Source organism: Rutidosis leptorrhynchoides, chromosome 4 (genome assembly GCF_046630445.1).
Source record: "Rutidosis leptorrhynchoides isolate AG116_Rl617_1_P2 chromosome 4, CSIRO_AGI_Rlap_v1, whole genome shotgun sequence".
NCBI lineage: Eukaryota > Viridiplantae > Streptophyta > Magnoliopsida > Asterales > Asteraceae > Rutidosis > Rutidosis leptorrhynchoides.
The window spans coordinates 12,262,881-12,285,713 of NC_092336.1; the positions used below are offsets into that span (position 1 = coordinate 12,262,881).

The 22,833-nt window shown below is 32.7% G+C and overlaps 1 protein-coding gene across 1 annotated transcript; it reads right to left on the reverse strand.

Annotated features, from left to right (window-relative positions):
• Positions 1–677: 677 nt before the first annotated feature.
• On the reverse strand, positions 678–7,638 carry LOC139904481 (probable protein phosphatase 2C 60). The gene is made up of 10 exons (XM_071886406.1): positions 7,508–7,638; positions 7,062–7,125; positions 5,243–5,351; positions 4,547–4,700; positions 3,994–4,119; positions 2,963–3,086; positions 2,762–2,838; positions 2,512–2,564; positions 1,508–1,562; positions 678–1,072 (listed from the first exon to the last, which is right to left on the reverse strand). The coding sequence occupies exons 1-10, from the start codon at positions 7,622–7,624 to the stop codon at positions 860–862; spliced, it is 1,092 nt and encodes a 363-aa protein (XP_071742507.1). The 5' UTR covers positions 7,625–7,638; the 3' UTR covers positions 678–859.
• Between the last annotated feature and the right edge of the window lie 15,195 nt (positions 7,639–22,833).

Sequence of the window (22,833 nt, forward strand, 5' to 3'; positions counted from 1 at the left end):
TATTTAGACGTATTTGAGAATATATTGACTTCTTTTTTATATATAGAAGCCTAAAATGTCGAGATTGTTTTTTTGCGTAGAACATTACCATTTAAGAATAGAAGTTTATAATATTTGTCATGTTCTAAAATTACTCGATACGTTATTTTCATGGGAGATGATTCGTATACAGTGAGTGGTAATGTGATGTGCACATCAGTTATCAGTTTTTGTACTACTCTAAAGACAATTACATATACAAATTGATTACCTGCAAATTGGACTTTTCTAAAGTCATGTTATTTATGTCTTTTTTACCTTGTAAATAATGAAAATACTAGTTAAACTTCACTAACTTAAAACTGCACGTTAACTATCGTCTTGAACCATCTCAACATAGCCTATTCATTATGGCCTTAGTATCCCATTGACTGAAAATGCGAAAATGGCCTAGGTGGACCCCACCGAAATACCGAATACAAATTAGGACATTACTGTATATATAAAGCTCATACCAAGTAACCAAACTACGATGTTTTTATTTCTTTTATCCTTGCCCCAGCAAGGTGGGGGCCATGCCACTAGTTATGAATTATCATGAGTGTAAGTAGTTAACTAATAACTACTGCATGGACCAATCCAGTGAAAAACTGAAAACTTAATTCAGAACAAGAAGTTTTTATACACAATCAAAGAGAATGAATGTAATGTTCTGTATTAGATTCTGTTATTGATTGCTTGCACGTACCTGCCTATATCTTGTCAGCAATCTGTATTGTAATTCAACCAAACAAAGGTACCTAATGATAGCATATATGCACACAAGTTTCTCTAATAGCCATCGATATAAAACTCTCGACGTTTTGTGAAAAAACTAGTATCACTGATGTGATTCTGATTTGTGTTTGTTGTCAGGTGATTCGGGTGATTGATCATGAGAAGGTTGTTCTGAAATAGAAGGACCAGCAGTAGATTTGGGGCAATTTTTGAACTGAACCAAAATCATTGTCATGTTGTCACAACCTTCACCACCAGAGGACGGTGCCAAACACCTGTCAAATACCTTCTCGCACACCGCTGAGAGCTTACTTTCCTGTATTGTTATAGGCTGGTTAGTTGTTACGCTAATTTTGACGTGTTCTTATTTTCATTTTTTACACCAGCAGAATTTTAAGTACTAATAAGTTTCATCTCAAACAGTTAAGAGTGCAGGAACTTGGCTAAAAAGGAAATGGGCCAGAGTTTCCCAAAGGGTATATTTCATTAGGTTCAAAATGTAGACTACTGTTCTAACATAATAGTGTTTGTTTTTATATTTATATTTAGAGCATTATTTATTAATTAGTTATTTAAGGAATGGACACAAAAGGTGTTTGTGGGTCCACCCAACCCAATTTGACCATGTAATATACTGAATTTTGTACTAAACAGAATTTGGAACAGCTTGTGAATTAACCAAATTTTGTCCTTGAAAGAAATATCATAAACTTATCTATGAAGTTCTGGTATGAAATGTTATTGGACTTACAATTTTTAATTGGTCTAGCACAAAGTCCACCAGCTGTTGGTTAGACATGCAATCCCTGTAAAAGATGGAAATATTTTAAGTACCGTCAATATGTCCTATTGTCAACGGCAACACCACTGTAGAGTAACATATCGAGGTTAGCCAGAACCTTAATATTGTGTTAAAATAATGATGAAGTTCGTATCTTTAAGCTATGAATTTAATATGGTTTCTAAATTTAGTGCTAAATAGATTTCGAGTACTCAATTTTAACTGATGCAACTGATTACATATAAGTAATCCCAGGGTTTATTTGGTACAGTTAGTTTGATGCTAAATATATAAGTTAGAGATAGAAATTTCTACACATTTTCTTATGAAGTACATTATGTTTTAATATTAAATTGATCGGATCATAATATCTGAATATGAAATGGGACAAATTAGTTGGCTCAAAATACTAGCTAAAAAGGAATGGGGCAACGGGTCAAATAGCTTAAAAACAGAAGAAAGTATAATTTTGTTGCATATAACCTCCTATGTCGTTTATTTGAAAATCTAATCTATTACATTATAAATACAACAGAATTGTTTGCACAATAATAATTAATGCACTAATCATTCATATAATCTTATATCTTATAATAACCACTCAGGCTTGTCTGAGTGGCCACCGAGTTGCCCAATGAAGCACACCACCCGGGTTCAATTCCTGGCTCCGCCAGAATGTTCAAAAAGGGAGTGTGACTAGAGGGTGCGCATAATGCGCAATTCACCCGGTACCAGGTCTCGCGCTCGGGAGACTTGACTACCCGAGGTTTTAACTTCTATGGGGGAGCCAATGTGCTCATTCATAGGAGGGTTTCCTCGCTTATCCAAAAAATAAATGAAAATAAGGGTTTATCGGAAAACCTAACTTCATCCGGCATGTTTGAACCCATAATAAAACCAACCCATTTCAACCCGTGCATGTTTGACCTATTACTATACCCGTCCATCTTACCACCTCTTATTGGAAAACTTACCATATACCATCACAAGCAAGAACAAGAAAATCATCCTCCTCACAAAGCTCAACCTAAGGAGAGGAATAACAAAAAGTAGGAAAATATCAAGTAGCGTCATGTGTATATCAGAGAACCTTAAGTTTTCTTAGTAATGGTATTTGTCTATTTTTTCAACAACAATAAATTCACCAAATGTATAAACGAATCGTTCAAAGATACCAAAAGACAAATAATTCCAAAGAGAGTATAAGTAAATGCTACTACGTACCGTGTGTATATCAGGATTGGCTGTCAGAATTTGCTTTTCAGGGGGCAGTGATTTATCCTTCTTCAGTTCCATATCCCCTAGACATATGATAAAAGTGAAAAACCACATGGAACAATAGGTGATGCAACAACTCTTTTAGTAAATAATTTTATAATAATTATAATCATAATTATAAAAATAAAAGTAACATATGAGAAGTACCAATAGCCCTAGTCAAGTTTAGAGTCCCGTTAACTCGACCACAATGAATAAAACCACCAGCTTTCAATATCCGCTCTTTCTCAATCTCAAGATCAGGCTTGTGGTCTTTCGACAAATTGTATGCCTGTTTATGGATTTTTAAATGCATGTTTAAACAGGAACCATAAAAACAAACACAATCACATACAGTGGCGGAGCCAGAAATATTTTTCGACGGGGTCAAAAATTTGTTATAAATATTTAAATTATGAAATTTTATAAAATAACGTCAAAACGTTAAAAAAAAGTGTAACAAAACAACATATTAGATTAAAGAAACTAATATAAACAATGAAAAGATGGACAACTGGATACCATAATAGAGAAAAATCAAAACAAATTTTATGTTTTGTGAAGGAAAAAAGAAAAGATATGAACATCTAACTTGAATATCATAACATAATAGATAAAAATCAGAGCAAATTTTATGTTTTATGAAAGAAAAAGGAAAAGATATGAAAGTTTAACCTGAATAAAAGATGGAATTGTCAAAAATTAAAAAAATCTAAAAAGAAGGTTCGAACTTGCAATCTTCAGTTTAGTAAATGAGCCCATTAACCAACTGCTCTAAACGTAATTTCTTTTTAAAGTTTACTAAATATTCATTATAAACCTTTATTCACGCACAAGTTCAATTAATAAATTAAAAAATCTGTTAAATTTTTTTCGATCGTCGGGGGCGGATGACCCCGGTTGCACCATGGTGGATCCGCCCCTGATCACATATCATATCATATGACATGCACCACAAGCACTCCAGGGTACTCTATAATGGAAAAAGATGATTAATAAACTGTAGAAAATAAATGTATTTGACCCAATCGGGGTGTTTCCTTTTGAGTAATTCACTTATCATAACCAATTTAACCCTTAAAACGTAAAACATAACCAGTTGACCCATAATTGATAACTAAAATTCACACACACAAAAAAAAAAGATTGTGGCTGTAGAGTTACAAATTTCATATTTTTTATAATATAAACAATATTACCTGACCCTTGCGAGATAACACACAACGAGAATCACCAGAATTGGCTACTACAAGCTGGTTATTACGGATGACTGCCACGCAAGCTGTGCTACCACTTGTCGGTCCTTTGTAATTAGAATGTGGCCCCTGAATCATCAAAAGCAAAGTATGAAACGTAGCAACAAGATACTAAAATGGTACAATGGATCTACCATATAGCGTTTCAGAATATTTAAGTCAACAGTTCTACGGATTTACTAACTTCTAAGAATTACCACTTACCATGCACACATGATATAAGGGGTGTTCTTTGGTTCGGTTTTCAGTTTTACTAGATCGGGTTGACCCATAACAATTGTTATACACCTTTAAGAACTAAAGTGTGAAGATTATAAGAACTATACCATCACATTAATAATATACCTTGTCTGATTGAATGGTTTTTAATAGTTTTTAAGCATCAAGTTACAATACGGCTATGTTTTGACCCATCCAACCCATTTACCTTTCTCTCTTCTGCTATTATTTATTTAACCCCCTTGACCCGTTAGACAAAAATCATACACTGAATTACCTCCTCAACAGACCATTCATCATTTTGACCGTTTACTTCACCACTTTTAGGGGACCAAATTAATCCTTGCATCATGCCACTAAACTGATCTCCTTTATCTCCCAACATGGATAACTCTCTCCAGCCACGTTGTCCGCACATCATTTCATCCATTCTACATAAGGATGCAAAATTGTTCTAATAATAGACAAGATATGTAACAACTATTGGCAATAACAGCTACAGGTGGCGAAATGGCAGACCGGGCGGCTTGGATAATAGGTTAACACAGGTCAAACGAACGTGTAAGATGCCAACCCACAAACACCCCTTTATAAATCTTTCCTTGAAGTTAGATTTTCAACGTATAAGTAAGAGAACATAACCTATACAAATACAAGGATAATCTAACATTCTGAACAAACAGGAGGTTTGATGTATCTGAATACACTGCAAATGACTTTCAACTAATATAAACCGTTTCCCTTCTAGTTAAATCCTTTTACTTAACCAATTTGACCACTTAGAGATAAACATAACCGGAATCGCCTGATTTATAGGTAAATGGGTCATTGCTACCTCTAAAAGTGGTAGTGATGCCTTCCAAGTCCAACTCTAAATAACGGACTGCTGACCCAAACAGAAACATACGTAAAAAAAACTACATGTGAACATTGCAGTCCCCACCACCCTTTGTATAAGAAAAATGTAGATGACCTGAGAAAAGATTTCTGGAGAGCAGTGCCAATATCACCATTAGAATAAGCTTCATGTTTGATCACTTGCTGGTGAAGATACTTAGCACAAAATTTAGAGACGTCCTGGCCTGTAAACTTATAATGCTACAGAGATTATGAAAATTCCAGGGTATTGGTCTCAAGCTAAATGCATACTATGGTACAACCACTTTTCAAATATCATAAGTTCATTCATGTATCTTGAATCTGAGAACCATCAAAAGCTGTTTTTCTCTTCATTTTACATTCTATTGCAGCGTTATGTAATGCCTCTCTGCAATCCTACATAATTATTTCAACATATCTATCTATTTTTCGAAAACAAACTAGGAGCAAGGTTGTAAAAATCACTAATTAGGGATTAATCAGTCAGAACTTGTACGTATTAATCAGCCAAATCGAGGACGGATTGGACTTTTATACATGTGAATAACAAATTTTAAAATTATATGTGTAAATATAAAAGGAACCATGAAGATAAACATAACTTAAACATACTCCGTAATTCTCTAGAAACATAATTCTCTAGAAACATAATCATAATTGTCCATTTATTCAAATACTCCTAAATTCTAATTTAATTCACATTAGAATTAGAATGTTGACTAACTTGACTTTGACCAATTTTGACCGACCAAAATCCGACTTTGATCAACTAAATCCGATTTTGAACCATTGACCGGCATTAACCGATTAAATAGAGGGATTTTGGAAAATCTAGTCGTTCTGCTTCTAAAAACGGATTAATCAGATTTTTAGAACCATATTCTCATCTCTACTATGCCTTTAATTAGCTGTGAACCTGATAGTCATCTTATAGAAAAGCATCCTATCAGTTTTACAGGTACACAACATTAATGGACATCCATTTGACAAATGAAAACTAAATATTTTCAGTAAAACACCATAATCCTCTTCCTTCTGATTAGGGAGGTGATAAAACACCAAATTCTTTATCAAAACACCAAGATTTCAACAAGTTAATGCATGTGGTAGAATACTCTAATGCATACTTTTGGTGTATCTACCAAATTATTTGGTAAATTATCACCTCCCTTTTGATTAAAATGGATCATTCTCACTTGGCAGACTGCAATTGTATTCTTTTCGACGAGATGCGACAAAGTGTTCCAATATGAAACTTTATTTTTCTGATCAAGTAAACAAGTAAATTTGCTGCTTGCTCTTTCAGTGACTACAAACCTAAGTTGTTTACTTCGTTGTGAAGATGAAGAAATCCTTGACCACATAGATGTAAGAAAAGGCCTTCAGACTAGAATACAGAGTTTGTTCAGCAAGTTTTAAGGACTCATCGTTGCAAAAATACAGGCAGATATTATTATGTTTGTCAGCAGTTTCGGATAAGGGTAATACAGATAACAAAGACAAAAGATTGACAAGTGAATACTAACATGTAAAAACTACTGAAAAGTATTATCAGAGAAATTTCACCTTAAGCAAGAAGAAATAAAGCACGGGAACCCTGTAGTAAAGCATTCTGAAACAAAATACTACTCTGTACTAGGTATATCTGATTCTACTCTTTACCTTTTTTCAAGACATTGAAAGTAATAGAAATTAGAAAGGGAAATTTGGGATAATAAACATGAATATCAAACAGTACAATCGATTGGAGACTCAACAAACACCAGAAATGACATGCATAATGAAAGTTCTCATGCAACAATTAGATTGATTAGATGCAGTAAGATACTTAATGCTACTTATAAGGTAAGCATGTCATTAATACATGATTTATGGAATACATAAACGCCTATATGTAAAGCTCATACTATTACCTCCATGGCCATCATAAACACCAAAGAAAGATGTTGAACGGTCCAAATCAAGATAAGCAGCATGCTGCCAAACAAAACCAACAAAATGCTCAGTGATCCATATCAACAAGTTCCGGAAACTAAATTAAACGCATCAAGTTTACAGACTAAACTATTAGCACTAAGAAGAAAACACCAACACCATAAGTCCTTCATCCAGAGCATATGCTTAACTAACTAGAAGTAAATTTATTATCACATTAGCAAGTAACTACAGGTTACACATTACAGAACCATTAACCCTAAACTAATTACACTGACGAATAACAGTATAACTTCTCTTTATCCAAAACATAAGCCATATATGCAATTGTAACTTCAAGATCTTGTCAAATCTATTATCTACCACAATCGAAACAATAACAACAATATACACAGCTACAACATAGCGCACACAAACTACTTACAGCATCTTCCATTGATGTACGCCACCCCTGCATGGATGATACCCCATATCTTAGGTTCTCATTCTCACCATCCTGAGAAAGCTTATCGGTTTTAGGCGTGCTTAGATATACTCCCATATCAAGTTATCAACCTGTCAAATTACCATTCACAATATCCCCAACAATTCAAATACGAACAGACATAGAAATCAGACAGTACATTTGGTTACTGAAAACAGTTGCAATTGGATCAACTTTGTGCTAAAATAACCACAGTGAAATAAACACAACTGATACAGGCACAAACTATAACTGCTTGAGTGATTAAAAAAATCCATATCAAGTATATGAACACGACTTATATAAAATACTCTTATAAAACGTTACGAATTCAATTAAATGTCCGTTAAAAATTACATCTAATTCATAATGTGACTCGAAATGACAAACTAATAAACAAAAAACTCTCGATTATTTAACATATTTCATGAAAATATACCGTTGATCGCATCACATCTTTCTCAAGCATCACAGATTGAAATAACTGTCTGTTAATAGTTACATCTAATCCAAATTGTGACACGAAACAACGTACTAATAAACAATAATGCTTTAAACTAATCAGCATATTTTATGAAAATATACAGTTGATCGCATCACATCTCACTAAACATCACCTAATTAACGAACAATTTTAAATTATTACTTAACTTGCATGGTCATCGAAAGTTCGAAACAGCAACCAAACTATACAAATTTCATATCACAAAAACGAAAATCTCAGTACTACCTAAATATCAAACACACGAACACATCTCATAAGCAGAATCACATATTCAAAGGCTTGATCCTTTAAATTTCGTCTAATTCAAATTGATAACAGCACAAACCAGATTTCAATTAATAAACTACAACATTTTCAAATCGATGAAAAAACAGATAAACAGCATCACGCATTCAACAAAACAATATAAATCCATTCCATAAGTTGCATGAATAACGAAACAACGCTTATCAATAATCTTCATATTTCAAACCCTAGCAATAGCTTATGATTCAAATTAATGATAGATATACGCAAATGAAAAGTTGCGAGGTATAGCGAGCATGACTATTATTACATGGAAATGAAGAATTAAATTTATAACCATATAACATAACAATTTAATGAACCGGAATACATAGACAGAAAACATACAAACGGTAATATCGATAGAGTTACGATTTGCAGAAATTTGGATCATCAGTACGGGAAATTCTTCCGATTAGCGCCGGTGCTGGAGCAGATGACAGATGCTATTATAATTTTAATACTTTATTTTTATTTATACTCCGTGATTTATAATTTAAATCTTAAAAACAAAAATTTGCTTTTAATTTCATATTTTTAAATTTAATTTAAGAAATATAGTTTTTTCGGAGACTCCGAATATAAACTGTGACATTAGAGCTCAGGTACGGTGTTAGGTGGTTTACTTGCCTTTCCAATATGACGTTTCGAAGCTCTAAAATGCCTATGGAATGGAGACTAAGCGAGACTATCCCCATCTATAAGAACAAGGGGATGCTCAAAACTGTGGTAATTACAGAGGCATAAAACTACTTAGTCATACTATGAAGCTGTGGGAGAGGGTGATTGAGAATAGACTTCGACGCGATACATATATTTCAGAGAACCAATTTGGTTTCATGCCAGGGCGTTCTTCGATAGAGGCAATCCATATTATTAGGAACCTGATGGAGAAGTATAGAGAAAAGCAAAAGAACTTAGAGATGGTTTTCATAGACTTGGAAAAGGCCTACGATTGCGTTCCACGAAACTTGATTTGGAAGACCCTTTATGGTAGAAGTATCCATCGTAATTATATTAGTGTTATTAGGGATATGTACGAAGGGGCGAAGTCCTGCGTTCGAACACCGGTGGGAAATACCGAAGCTTTCCCAATAGAAGTAGGCCTGCATCAGGGATCGGCCCTTAGCCCTTTTCTTTTCGCTTTGATCCTTGACGAGCTTTCTCGAGGGTTACAAGAGTGTATCTCTTGGTGCTTGATTTTTGCCGATGATATTGTGCTTGTTTCCGAATCTAAGGAGGAGCTAAATAGAAGACTGGAGCAATGGAGGGTGGCCTTAGAAAGCAATGGTCTAAAAATTAGTAGACAAAAAACTGAATATCTTAGTTGTGATTTCAATAGGAACGATGATGAACAAGAAGATGGAGTGAACATCTGCATTGGAGACCAGATCCTGCATCCACAAACTTTGTTTAGATACCTAGGCTCAATGCTCCACAAATCGGGGAGGATAGATGAAGATGTGTCGCACCGCATTAAAGTAAGGTGGGTAAAGTGGAGAGCAGCGACTGGAGTCTTATGCGACAAGAAGATCCCTCTTAAGTTAAAAGGGAAATTCTTCAAGGTGGCAATTAGACCTGCCATGCTATACGGATCAGAGTGTTGGCTATTGACGAAGGCGCAAGAGAGAAGGATGGAAGTGACAGAGATGAGGATGCTTAGGTGGACATGCGGTAAAACCATGTTGGATATGATTCCAAATAGTGTTTTTAGGGAGAACCTGAAAGTTAGAAGCATCATCGACAAGCTAAGAGAAGAACGGATTCGATGGTTTGGGCATGTGAGGAGGCGACCTCTTACTGCACCTGTTAGGAGAGTCGAGGCACTTACAGTTGACGGTGTAAGGAGAAGGGGTAGACCTACACGTAGGTGGGAAGATAGAATAAAGCTCGACTTGAAGGAGCTTTTATTGACCGAGGACAAGACTTCTGATAGGAATGAGTGGAGGACTTTAATTAGAATAGACGAGTAGGTTTTGGAACGTATGTGCATGTGGGTTTGTGGGTATGTGTGTATGTGGGTTTGGGTGAATGTGTGTTTGTGTCCTCTTTTATTGTGATATACGTACGATTGTTTATGTATGTATGTATCTCCTTGTATAATGTATTTTCGCGCCTCGCTCTTTACCAAACCCCCCCTCTTGGTTGTTGGGTATGTTTGTGTGTGCAGGTATGTTGGTGTATGTATAGTTGTTTGTGTTTGTATGTACACATGTTTAGGGTACGGATGCTTGCATGTTTATGTATGTTTTTGGGTATGTTCCATATAGGTATGTTTTATGTATGTTTCGGTGCGGATGTAGGTAGGTATGTATGTATGTGTTTATGGATGGATGTGGGTGTATATGTTATGTTTGTATGTATGTATGTATGTATGTATGTATGTATGTGGTTACGTATTTTTAGGTGTGTTTATGGTTGTTTGTATGTGGCCATATATGGTTGGTGTTCTTTTAGTGTAGCTTTTCCCGATATCTTGAGCACCACGCATCGGTCTAAGGTACGTTTTCTACACACAAAGAGACATATATATATATATATAAATAAATAAATATATATATATATATATATATATATATATATATATATATATATATATATATATATATATATATATTTTTTTTTTACTATCATCATCTATTTATTTATTTTTTAATTATGACTCTATTAAGTGAGGCAATAGCAAGCGTCGATTTACTGGCGACTTGACTGACGCTTAGAGTCCAAAGCGAACTCCAGGCATGTTAAAACCCATGAAAATTTGATTCTACCATTTTCATGGCGTATTTTATTTTATTTTATTTTATTTTTAGTTTTTATTATATATATATATATATATATATATATATATATATATATATATATATATATATATATTATTTTTATTATTATTTTTTCTACTATTATTTATTTATTCATTTATTTATTTTGTTTTATTTTATTTTATTTTATTTTTTTTCCTATTTATTGGCCGGAGGTCCGCTTGGAAACAATCTCTTTATTCGTCGAATCGGGAGAGGGAGGACTCTCTTCACTCTTGTGAGTGTTTCACTCGGGGTGGAGAAATGACTTCTCTTTATTCAAGGATAGAGGAAGGATTGTCTACGTCTCACCTCCCCCATACCCCACGCATATGGGATTGGGTTTTGTTGTTGTTGTTGTATTAGAGCTCAGGTATCGCAACAAATTAGCAGCAGCTGCTGCTACTACTACTACTACTATTACTAGTGAAATGACCCGTGAAATCATGAGTTTATTTAAATGAAGCAGTTTAATGATATGTTTTACGTATTAAGTGAACGTAAATGCTAAAGTTATTTAGTTTAATGAAACGTGAAGTCACATAGTCCGACTAAGAAATTCGTCAGCTGAACATTTCATCAAACACCTAAAATTCATATTAAATAATTCACATCTAATCATAAGAGATAATATTGGTTGTTATTTTTTTTTTAAGTGTAAATTAAAATATAAATTTATAATTGGTTTCCTTTTGCCTAGCTTTTATACCTTCTCGTACTCAATTTAAAATAATTAATTAAAATTATTTAAAATTATTTAATTTTAATAATTAAAATAATTATAATAAGATTTAATAATAATAATTAATTAATAAGATTTAATTTTAATTCAAAATTATTTAGATTAATAACATCATCCACCATGTTTAGATTTTTTTTTTCTTTTTAATTTTTTCTTAACAAAAGAATTAGCCTAATAATGACATCATCATTATAGGATTTTAATACTAACTATAGATTACCATTACTATTTCTATTTCTATTACTATTACTATTACTATTACTATTACTATTACTATTACTATTACTATTACTATTACTATTATTATTATTATTATTAATATATCTAATAGATAAAAGTTATGAATAACAACTAGGGGCATTTACGTCTTTTTAACTTTTTTGATTTTTTATTTCTAAATTTCATTTCACCAACAACGCCCCCCACACTTTTTTCAAAAATTCAAATCTACCTCCAAACAGGGGGTAAAGTGTTAAATAACCATTTTTATAAAAAAAATCTTAAATAAACTCCACTCAAATATTCAACGGGGCATATCTTCTCACTCACAACGAATTAAATTTTTCCGACACCATCGTTAAACTCGAAATAATTTTAGCAACACAATGTCACTAACTATACGCAAAACGGACGCTTTTTTAAAAAACGCTAAATATTCGGGGTACTTTTCATACACGTTGATTTTGCGTTAAATTTTAAAAGTCGATAATTCTATAGCAAAACGCGGTGATGCACATATATTGTTAATTTAAAATAACATTTAAATCTTTCACGGGTTATACCTTTTAGTTCGACTCGAGTTGCGCTTCAACGACATCATCATTAGCCACAAAATAATTTTACAAACTAAACGCAATAAAATACATTGAAAACTGAACCCCCGGCACGAAGCGAGGGTTCGAAAACTAGATTTTACCATTTTCAAAATTAACTAGTGAAATGACCCGTGAAATCACGAGTTTGTTTAAACGAAACAATTTAATAACATGTTTTAGGTATCAAGTGAATGTAAATGGTAAACTCATTTATTTTAATGACCCGTTTGACAAAGAAGCTTGTCGTTGTTTTTACAAATATATAGAGACATATATTTTCGCATACATATGTAACGTAATTAATTTCATAAAAAGAATATTTGAATATTAATAATATAATAATTATAATTATTATTATTATATTAAAAGTAAATAATAATAATAAAGTTCGCTCAAAGTTGAGTATTGATAATGCTAAAAACGAACATATATTTCATAGCATTATCCCTCAAGAAAGACAAGCTTTTAGTTGCAATTGTTCTATTTACAAGTGATATTCGTTTAAATAATAAAAGGTGAAGACAAAAGACAGATTCGACGATTTGAAGACGCAAACGTCCAAAAAGCTAAAAAGTATAAAGTACAATCAAAGTGGTTCAAATTATTGATGAGAAACGTCTAAAAATTACAAGAGTACGGGCCGCAAAACGCAAAATACAAGATATTAAATTGTACGCAAGGACGTTCGAAAATCCGGAACCGGGACCAGAGTCAACTTTCAACGCGCGACGCAACGGAGCTAAAATTACAAGTCAACTATGTACATAAATATAATATAATATATAAATAATTCTTAAAATTATTTATATATTATATATATTTATTTAAAACCGTCGGCAAGAAGCAAACAACAACATGTGAACTGTCCCAGCTGGCCATGCGATCGCATGGCCAGGAAGAAGAAACTTCATGCGATCGCATGACCCCAATATGCTGGCCACATCTATAAATTTCGCAGTTTTTGGTGGAACTTAACACATCTTTTTCTCTTCTATTCTCTCAACGTATTATATATATATATATATATATATATATATATATATATATATATATATATATATATATATATATATATATATATATATATATATTATAATTATAATTATAATTATAATTTTAATTTTAATAATAAGGGTATGTTAGCGAATGTTGTAAGGGTGTAAGTCAAAATTCTGTCCGTGTAACGCTACGCTATTATTAATTATTGTAAGTTATGTTCAACCTTTTTAAATTAATGTCTCGTAGCTAAGTTATTATTATGCTTATTTAAGCCGAAGTAATCATGATGTTGGGTTAAAATATTAAGACTGGGTAATTGGGCTTTGTACCATAATTGGGGTTTGGACAAAAGAACGACACTTGTTGAAATTAGACTATGGGTTATTAATGGGCTTTATATTTGTTTAATTAAATGATAGTTTGTTAATTTAATATAAAGATTTACAATTGGACGTACCTATAAATAACCACATACACTCGATCGGACACGATGGGAGGGATATTTATAAGTACTAATAATCGTTCATTTAACCGGACACGGGAATGGATTAATAGTCAATGGACTTATTAAAACAGGGGTGAATTATATACAAGGAAAATTGGTGTAATTATAGTTTAAGTCCCCAATTAGTTGAAATATTTGACTTCGGATATAAGGATAATTTGACGAGGACACTCGCACTTTATATTTATGACTGATAGACTGTTATGGACAAAACCAGACGGACATATTAAATAATCCAGGACAAAGGACAATTAACCCATGGTAATAAAACTAAAATCAACACATCAAACATCATGATTACGGAAGTTTAAATAAGCATAATTCCTTTATTTCATATTTAATTGCACTTTTAATTATCGTACTTTTTAATTATCGCAATTTTATTTTATCGCACTTTTATTTATCGCAATTTCATTATCGTTATTTACTTTACGCTTTAAATTAAGTTATATTTATTTTTAATATTTTACATTAGGTTTTAACTGCGACTAAAGTTTTAAAATCGACAACCGGTCATTAAACGGTAAAAAACCCCTTTTATAATAATAATACTACTCCTATATATATATTTTTATACAAATGTAGTTTTTAAAAATATAGCGTTAAACTTGGCTAGCTCCCTGTGGAACGAACCGGACTTACTAAAAACTACACTACTGTACGATTAGGTACACTGTCTATAAGTGTTGTAGCAAGGTTTAGGTATATCCACTCTATAAATAAATAAATAACTTGTGTAAAATTGTATCGTATTTAATAGTATTTTGTAGCAAAAATACTACTATTTTGTACCCCTTCGCTTTAACATCAAGTATTTATATTTATATTTTTAATAATAATAATAATATATTAGTAATAATAAATGCCTTTTAAATTTTTTTAGAAAATTAAAATTACAATTTATGAGAGATTAATATTTTCTTCTATAAAAGATCTCATATTAGTTTTTTAATTAAATTAATACTCCGTATATATTATGACATCATCATTATGAAAAGTAAAGTGTAATTAGCTTAATGATGACATTATCATTTTAGTGCTTTATATGACTATATAGATGTCGTAGACGACTTCACTCTCAACACCCCCTCGCCGTTACATACACCTGTTACAATCCCAGCGTGGGTCGATGGAAGGAATTTCGAGGCTTTTTTTAAATTACAACGAATTGTTGATAAATTTATATCATTTACTTTATTTCAACTACTTTTATTTCATTATATATACAATCTATCTTTCTCAGTTTTTCTACAACTTCATCTCATATATACAAATACATACACTTTAAAGATGTCCAACAACTCAACTCAACCAAACACTCCATTCAATTCAAATAATCAAAACTCTCCATACAATCCAAATGATCTTTTTTAGTAATTGGAATTGGGCCGCGTTTAATAACGCTCATCTGGTTCCGAGTACACCTAATTCATTTGGTGGTGTTCCATGGCAAGCTACATCTAATCAACCAATTTCACCCGAACATATGAACGTGTTTATGTTATGGAAGAATCGAACCAACAATCAATCGTACTTATAGCATACAATATTGTCGCATTGTGGGTTATTAGGTTTAATCGTGGGTTATTAGGTTTAATTATACTTATAGCATACAATATATGAACTGCAATTTTCACTACATTGTGGGTTATTAGGTTTAATCGTACTTATAGCATACAATATTGTCGCATGTATTCACGTCTTTAGAGGCATTATAATAAAAGGTTGTGATGATGAATATTTGGGGGCTTGATTTATCAATGAAAAAATGGCTTCGTTTCTTGGCGGAGCAATCTACAAGTTACAGTCAAGTCTTGACGGATAACCTACATGTTGCAGCCATGTTGTGCCATGTTCTCTTGATTAAAACTTATGCGCATAAATGAGCCTGATTTTTGTTTCTTTTTTTTGTTTTTCTCTGTTTTCTTCATTTTTGTTTTTTATATTCATTTATTTAAAAACCATAACGTTTTACTTATTAAGATGTCAAAGAATATCAACATTAGTTGTTTAATATTATGCTACAAATTATGTTCCAAATACTAGAGGTATGTTTGTTGACTTGTATGTTCTTTTTCCTAAACTCTATTTAAACAAATTTAAGTATGTGCGTTTATGTGACTTTGTTGGTTTCTGATAATTGCAGAGTTAGCTGGCGTGAAAATATGGTTCATTCATCTGATGTTCTTACTAGAAAATGGACCAGATAACATTATCGTGTGTTTATGTTGTTGATGAAGTGATATTGATGAAAAAAACGAAATGCTTAATGTGTGGAAACTGATTTAGAATCCAACCAGCCGGAGAATCACCATCACCTATGGTAGCTCATGCAGCTGCTGCTGTTGAACCCATGGTTGTATTTCAAGTAATGAAATATTGTTGTTAAGAAATTAAGTAAGACATGGATTCAACTTTTTTATGTTTAGTTATGAGTCTCATTTTGATTAATTGATGATTGATCATTCGGTTGGTCAAGTATAGTATTCAAGGTATGGTAATGAGGATAAACACAAATGGCATAGGTAAGTTTTCTCCTTTTTGAAGTGCATTTTACTACAAGTGTTTGGATAACTCAACTGAAGCTGAATTTACCAAAGGGTTTGAACAATTCAAATGATAAAGTTGTAAGTATTACTTTGTTTTATGTATGATTGATATGTTATTGTGACGACCCGGAAATTTTCGACCAAATTTAAACTTAATCTTTATATGTTTCCGACACGATAAGCAAAGTCTGTAATATTGATTCTCAAAATTTTTGAACTAATGTTATATATTCAGTTAACCTTTGACTATTGACCGATGATTCACGAACATCTATTTATATATATATATATATATATATATATATATATATATATATATATATATATATATATATATATATATATATATATATATATATATATATATATACATACAATAAGTTGGAATATTAATTATTAAAATTAATTATAAATAACTTGCAATGTGTATTTAAAAACTGATTTATGTATATTAAATAAAGATATATACATATATATAATTTCAAGTTTTTAGTAAACGATATTAACATTCGTTTGTTGATTCGATTGATATTTAGATAAGTTAACTAAAACATTTAAGATAAACAAGTAAAACACTAATTTGCTACAGTATTTTCGAATTATTACAGTACCCAAAAAGCTGCAGTGTTTTCGAAAACCACTATTTGCTACAGTAAAAATCATTTTGCTACACTAAAACACTATTTTGAAATGAAAATGTATGTATATTTTACAAATGTGATAAAATATATTATTAACTTGGTCATAAAACATTTTGATTTAAAGAAGTAAATGACCAAAACACTCGAAAGTTCGTGATACACTTTGAGTAATATAGTTTATTGATAATTTAAGACTATATTTTGACAAAGGTACGAATCCCGAAACGTAAATTACAAGTTTTCTAAGCGTACGAAATGACGTTCAAAAAACCGGAACCGGGACATAAGTCGAACGTAAACGTACAAGACATCAGAACCAAAATTTCAAGTTAACTAGGCACGAGAATATAATATAATATATAATTAATTAATATATATTATATATTTATTTAAATATGTCGACAAACAAGAAAACAAAACATATTGGGTGCGTACCAGCTGACCATGCGATCGCAATGCAAATGGGCATGAAACCCATGCGATCGCATGGGGATCAATCTCAGCAAACATCTATAAAGCTCGCACATTTCTGCTTCGACACACACACACACACATAAATTACTTACTATGTATTATATTTATATTTATATTATTATTATTATTATTATTATTATTATTATTATTATTATTATTATTATTATTATTATTATTATCATTAAGATTAATATTATTATTAATCATATTATTATTATCAGTAGTATTAATATTATTATTATTAGTATTATACATATAATACTACGACGAAGTACTGCTCAAATGATTTCAAACCGAATTTTCAAATGAGTCAAAGCTAAGGAAATTATGGGTTATAGCTATGGAGGTTATGGGTAATGTTCGTGGGTATTGTTCGCAAGTCAAACCTAGTGTTTATCATCTCCGTTGCGTCTACGTACTTTCCTGCAATATTGAATCACAATATTGATATGTGAGCATTCATATCTTATCTTTTAATATTAATAGTGTATCCATGTCTAGTGCTCGAGTATATATGTTTATACATGCTTGTATGTTAAATTTCGTCGCTAGATAGTTTTACGATGAATCACAAATCTAATACATATACTACTGATATAAGGTATATGATATGCATGTTATTGGAAAGCTGGCAAAATATTAATAACTTTTCATTTAGAAATCGCGTGATTTCGATGAACGGATTAAAAGATATGGTCAACTGAATTATGGTTAATGTTAATTGAAATTGTGTTTGAAACTGTAAATTAATATTTAAATAACTTGTCTATGAGATTGATAAATGGGATTTTTATATATTACTAATCGAGTAAATGAATTTCTATATAAGGCACGTCTCATTTTGCTGAACAATTGTCAAAGTTGACTGTCTTATCATGTTTTAAAGCTTTATAAACACTATAATTTGATTTTACAAGTATTGGAAAACTATGTGAAATAATAAAATATGTTCGATTGCCATGATAATTCAAATACAATATAGCTCATGAAATAAATAATATTTTGAGTTTGATAAACTATAAATTCGTTCAAATTATCAAGACTTATACTATGCTAATATAATAAATATGTATAGATTTAAAGATCATATTGGGTCAGGTTGACTTTTGAGATGACTTTCGTTAACTTTTTCATGTCGGTCTCGAGCATTAGGATTGTGATACACTATGACCCGACCTAGCTTGTTAGACATGTATTGACCAACATATGTTCTCTAGGTTGAGATCTACGGTTATCTTGAATTCCGAGTTTCGGTCACATTTCGGTGAATGACCTTATGTGCTGCTAAGGTGAGTTTCATTTGCTCCCTTTTTAATTGCTTTTGCAATCTATATTTTTGGGCTGAGAATACATGTACTTTATTTTAAACGCAATGGATACAAGTACATACTAAATTCTACACCGAGTTTGAACCGAAAATCTCTTAACTTTGGTAACTAGTAACTGCCAGTTATAAGAACTGGTGGGCGTGATGTGTGAAATCTAGTATATAAATTTATCACTGGAAATATGCCTGGTTTAAAGATTACTACACACTAACGGGCAGTGTACCCGATCGTGCAATAGTATAAAGATGGTAATTCCAAGATCGTTCCAAGGACAGTATTAACGTGAGAATTAAGTTTGTAAATAAAAGTAAACTAAGTTAAACTATGAAAATCGAAAGTACGAGATAGTTTGTTTTGCGGCTATTTAACGATTAGCCAAATCAAGATAGCTTTGAAAATAAAAGACAATATTTTTGGTTTTTAAGTTTAAATAAAAGAAATGCAGACTCGACAGAAAAATAAAGATATTTGAATTCAACGGATAAAAGAATGTTCGCCTAGATATCCTATTCGCAGTGTTGGATGATTTGTTATTAAGCACTAGTTCTATTAATCAATGCACGCAATTACAGAGTCGGTTTACCCAGAGTTCTCTTTTAGCAAACACATCAAACTAGGACTTATTGGCTTAGGGTTCCCTTTCACCAAAAACTATCTTTCGTTTGTGACTTAGTAACTAACTAATTACAAGATTAAGATTCAATTGGTTACGCGTTCGCTCCACACAATTCACCCCTGTTTTATTTAATTACCATACCCGGTTTACCCCCTTGGTCCAGTAAGCACCCAATCGGTTAAGACAAATCAATTGGAAATTAGATCACTAAATTGAAACAGGGTTCCCTTTGTTCAAACAAGATTCACTAATCAACCTAGTATCAATAATTAACACCCACAAGAATGGTTCTTAATCAAAACTCATAATTATCATGCATCAATTAATAAAACCTCAAAGTAACATCCAAACACTTGCAAATATTCAATCTAGACAAACAATAAGAGTTTAGCCTACAATCATGGCTGAAATCAAAATAACAATCAAAAACATAGAGAAATTCATTGTTGATAACAAAAGAATAAACCTAATCACAGATTGAAATCTGAAAGATACACGAATCGAGACTTGTTCCCGGAATGATTAGTACCTTAGAATGACCTTGAAGATCTCCAAAAATCACCTAAGTTCGTCAAAAAGTGGCTGGAATTCGTCTGGATACGATTATGATAAGTTAGGGTATAATTCGGGCTTTTATAGGAGGAAATTCTGAACCCGGGCAAAACCCCGCGCGGCGCGCCATAATACCGCGCGGCGCGCCGATTGTCTGTGAGCTGACATTTGGTTCTTGAAAAGGCTCGAACTGATTTTATAGTTAAATGGCGCGGCGCGCGCCTATTTGGAGCGGCGCTCCATGTAACAAATGCTGAAACGAAGCTGAAAACTCAATATTAACACCCAAACTCGAACCGAATCAAACCTTTTCACTTGTAAACAACGAAACACGTCCAAAACCATCAAATAACATCAAATTTAACCTTCTTGGTCTTGGAACTTAAACTTTCACAACTTTAACCGAAATAACTCCAAATCGTATCCATAAGGACCAAAATGTAACCGATATCGCTAAGGAAAATGCATATGAAATATGCGATATCAAACAACCCCACACTAGAGTTTTGCTTGTCCTCAAGCAATGAACTCGATAATAATCTTCTATAATAAAATAACGTCTTCAAGCAAATATGTAGAATCAAACGAACAAGAACCAAACAAGCAACTAGCGTGGGCACGATTTGGAGTAAATAACAACCATGGTTCCCACTTGCATTCCCCCGATGTAACTTCCCAAACCGCAATCAATATGAATCAAAATAGTAACCAAAAATAATCTCGATAACGTACCATACTGATGAAATAGAGAATCTCGAACCATAATAAAAGTCTTCAAAGAAACCGGGAATCAAGTAGGAACCAAGCACCAAAGATGTAACAATCGAACCATGTGTGCCAAGAGAACGTACGGGCTACCCCGCAACTGGTCAAGCCAAGCCTCCCACAGTACCTAACATCGCGAGATGTCGGTAGAAAATAATGTGCTTAGGAGGATACACATTACGTCCGGATATCATCGATGGTTATGAGGTAACCGTCTAATCCGTTAAGTCAACCATAAAGATTGAGGTTCATCAGGCTTAAAAGCTGATATCTTACCTTTCCGGAGGTTATCCACTGAGAATCTGATCAATCACTGACATTTTGTGTATCATGGTGCGCTTCCCATTTGGCTAGCTAATCTCCCTCATTGAGAAAAGCTTCGACTACCAGTTTCCCTGTTTGATGTTGAGGCCTGGTAGATTTCCAGTCGATTTTAGCAATGACTTTTCAAGACTTTTCGTCACCCTACAACTGGTCTGGACTACAACTTCTGAAATAAATCAGCAAGTGTGTCGTTCGGGAGACTTGACTCCCTTTAGGATGGAGTGGATTCATCCTGTATGGTCATAAAAGGTGGTCGAGCGCATACATTGTCCTTGTTAGGAGAAACAATGAAGACCGCCCTATAAAGTTTTCGATCTAGCGTATGGCCCGGCTTCGACCACACGATCCAATCACCGTTCATACGGTTGACACCCGTTTTTGTACAAGTGACCTACGTATGAACTGAATGTTCATGTAGGATTTCACATTCAAAATAATGAACGTGTTTTGAAAGTTCAAGACTTTCTCCTCTAACAGTACCTCATCGTGATATGATGGATAATGAAATGGCACGCTTAAGAGGTATACGTACCAAGTAAGACAATCGGAAGACTTTACTTCCTTAATTGAGTGGATCTGAATCACTCGGAAGTGCCAATCTGTTTCAATTGACACCGGTTTTGAAAAATCCCGAAAACCTTCGGGTTCCATAGCTTTTGGCTATGGGTTGTGTTGTCTAAGCAAACACAAGCACGTAGCTATTGCTCCTGAAAAGGACAGCACTGGTGAAGCTCAAGGCTCCTCTTCCCACAGTATCACATCATTAAATGATGTAATAATAAAATGATATAGTTTCGGAAGTATGCTATACCAAGTAACCACAAGTTTTTGATCTGGCACGTGATTCGGTCACAATCACGCTATGCAATCACCGCTCTCTCACGGTTTACACCCGTTTTGGTACAGGTGACCTACTATTGAGTTCTTCGAACTCGTAGGATTTCATGTTCAATGGTAATGAACATGTAAAACAACTTTGGCTTCTTTAAACATCATGAAATATAAATACCAAGCCATACCTTAAACAAAGGTTTTGGTCGAATTTTTAACTACTTTTATATATTTTTTTTTCTTTCTTTTTAACTAACTAATTTTTTCATTTTTTTTATATTTTCCCCTAATTTTTCAATTTTTTTTTACGACCAAAACCCCGTGAAACGTCAAGTCTTTTAAACATCAAAACCAAACTTATGATGATTCTATTAATAACCAACCCGAGAGATTTTACATCCCCCACCCCACACTTGAGATCAAGTAATGTCCCCATCACTTGAGATCAAAAATGGATTAAAATCAAAAGGGTAAGAAAAATAAAAACTTATCGAGCTTAACCACAGATCGTGGAATGACAGTGACAGATGGCGCTGAACTGACTGCCAGCATAAG

Excerpts from the sequence above, each read along its gene's own strand:
- LOC139904481 (XM_071886406.1), bottom strand. The coding sequence starts at position 7,624 with ATGGGAGTATATCTAAGCACGCCTAAAACCGATAAGCTTTCTCAGGAT. Across the intron at positions 4,701-5,242 it reads CTCCAGAAATCTTTTCTCAG|AATGGATGAAATGATGTGCG; the intron begins GTCATCTACATT and ends ATCCTTATGTAG. Across the intron at positions 4,120-4,546 it reads ATGAATGGTCTGTTGAGGAG|GGGCCACATTCTAATTACAA; the intron begins GTAATTCAGTGT and ends TTGATGATTCAG.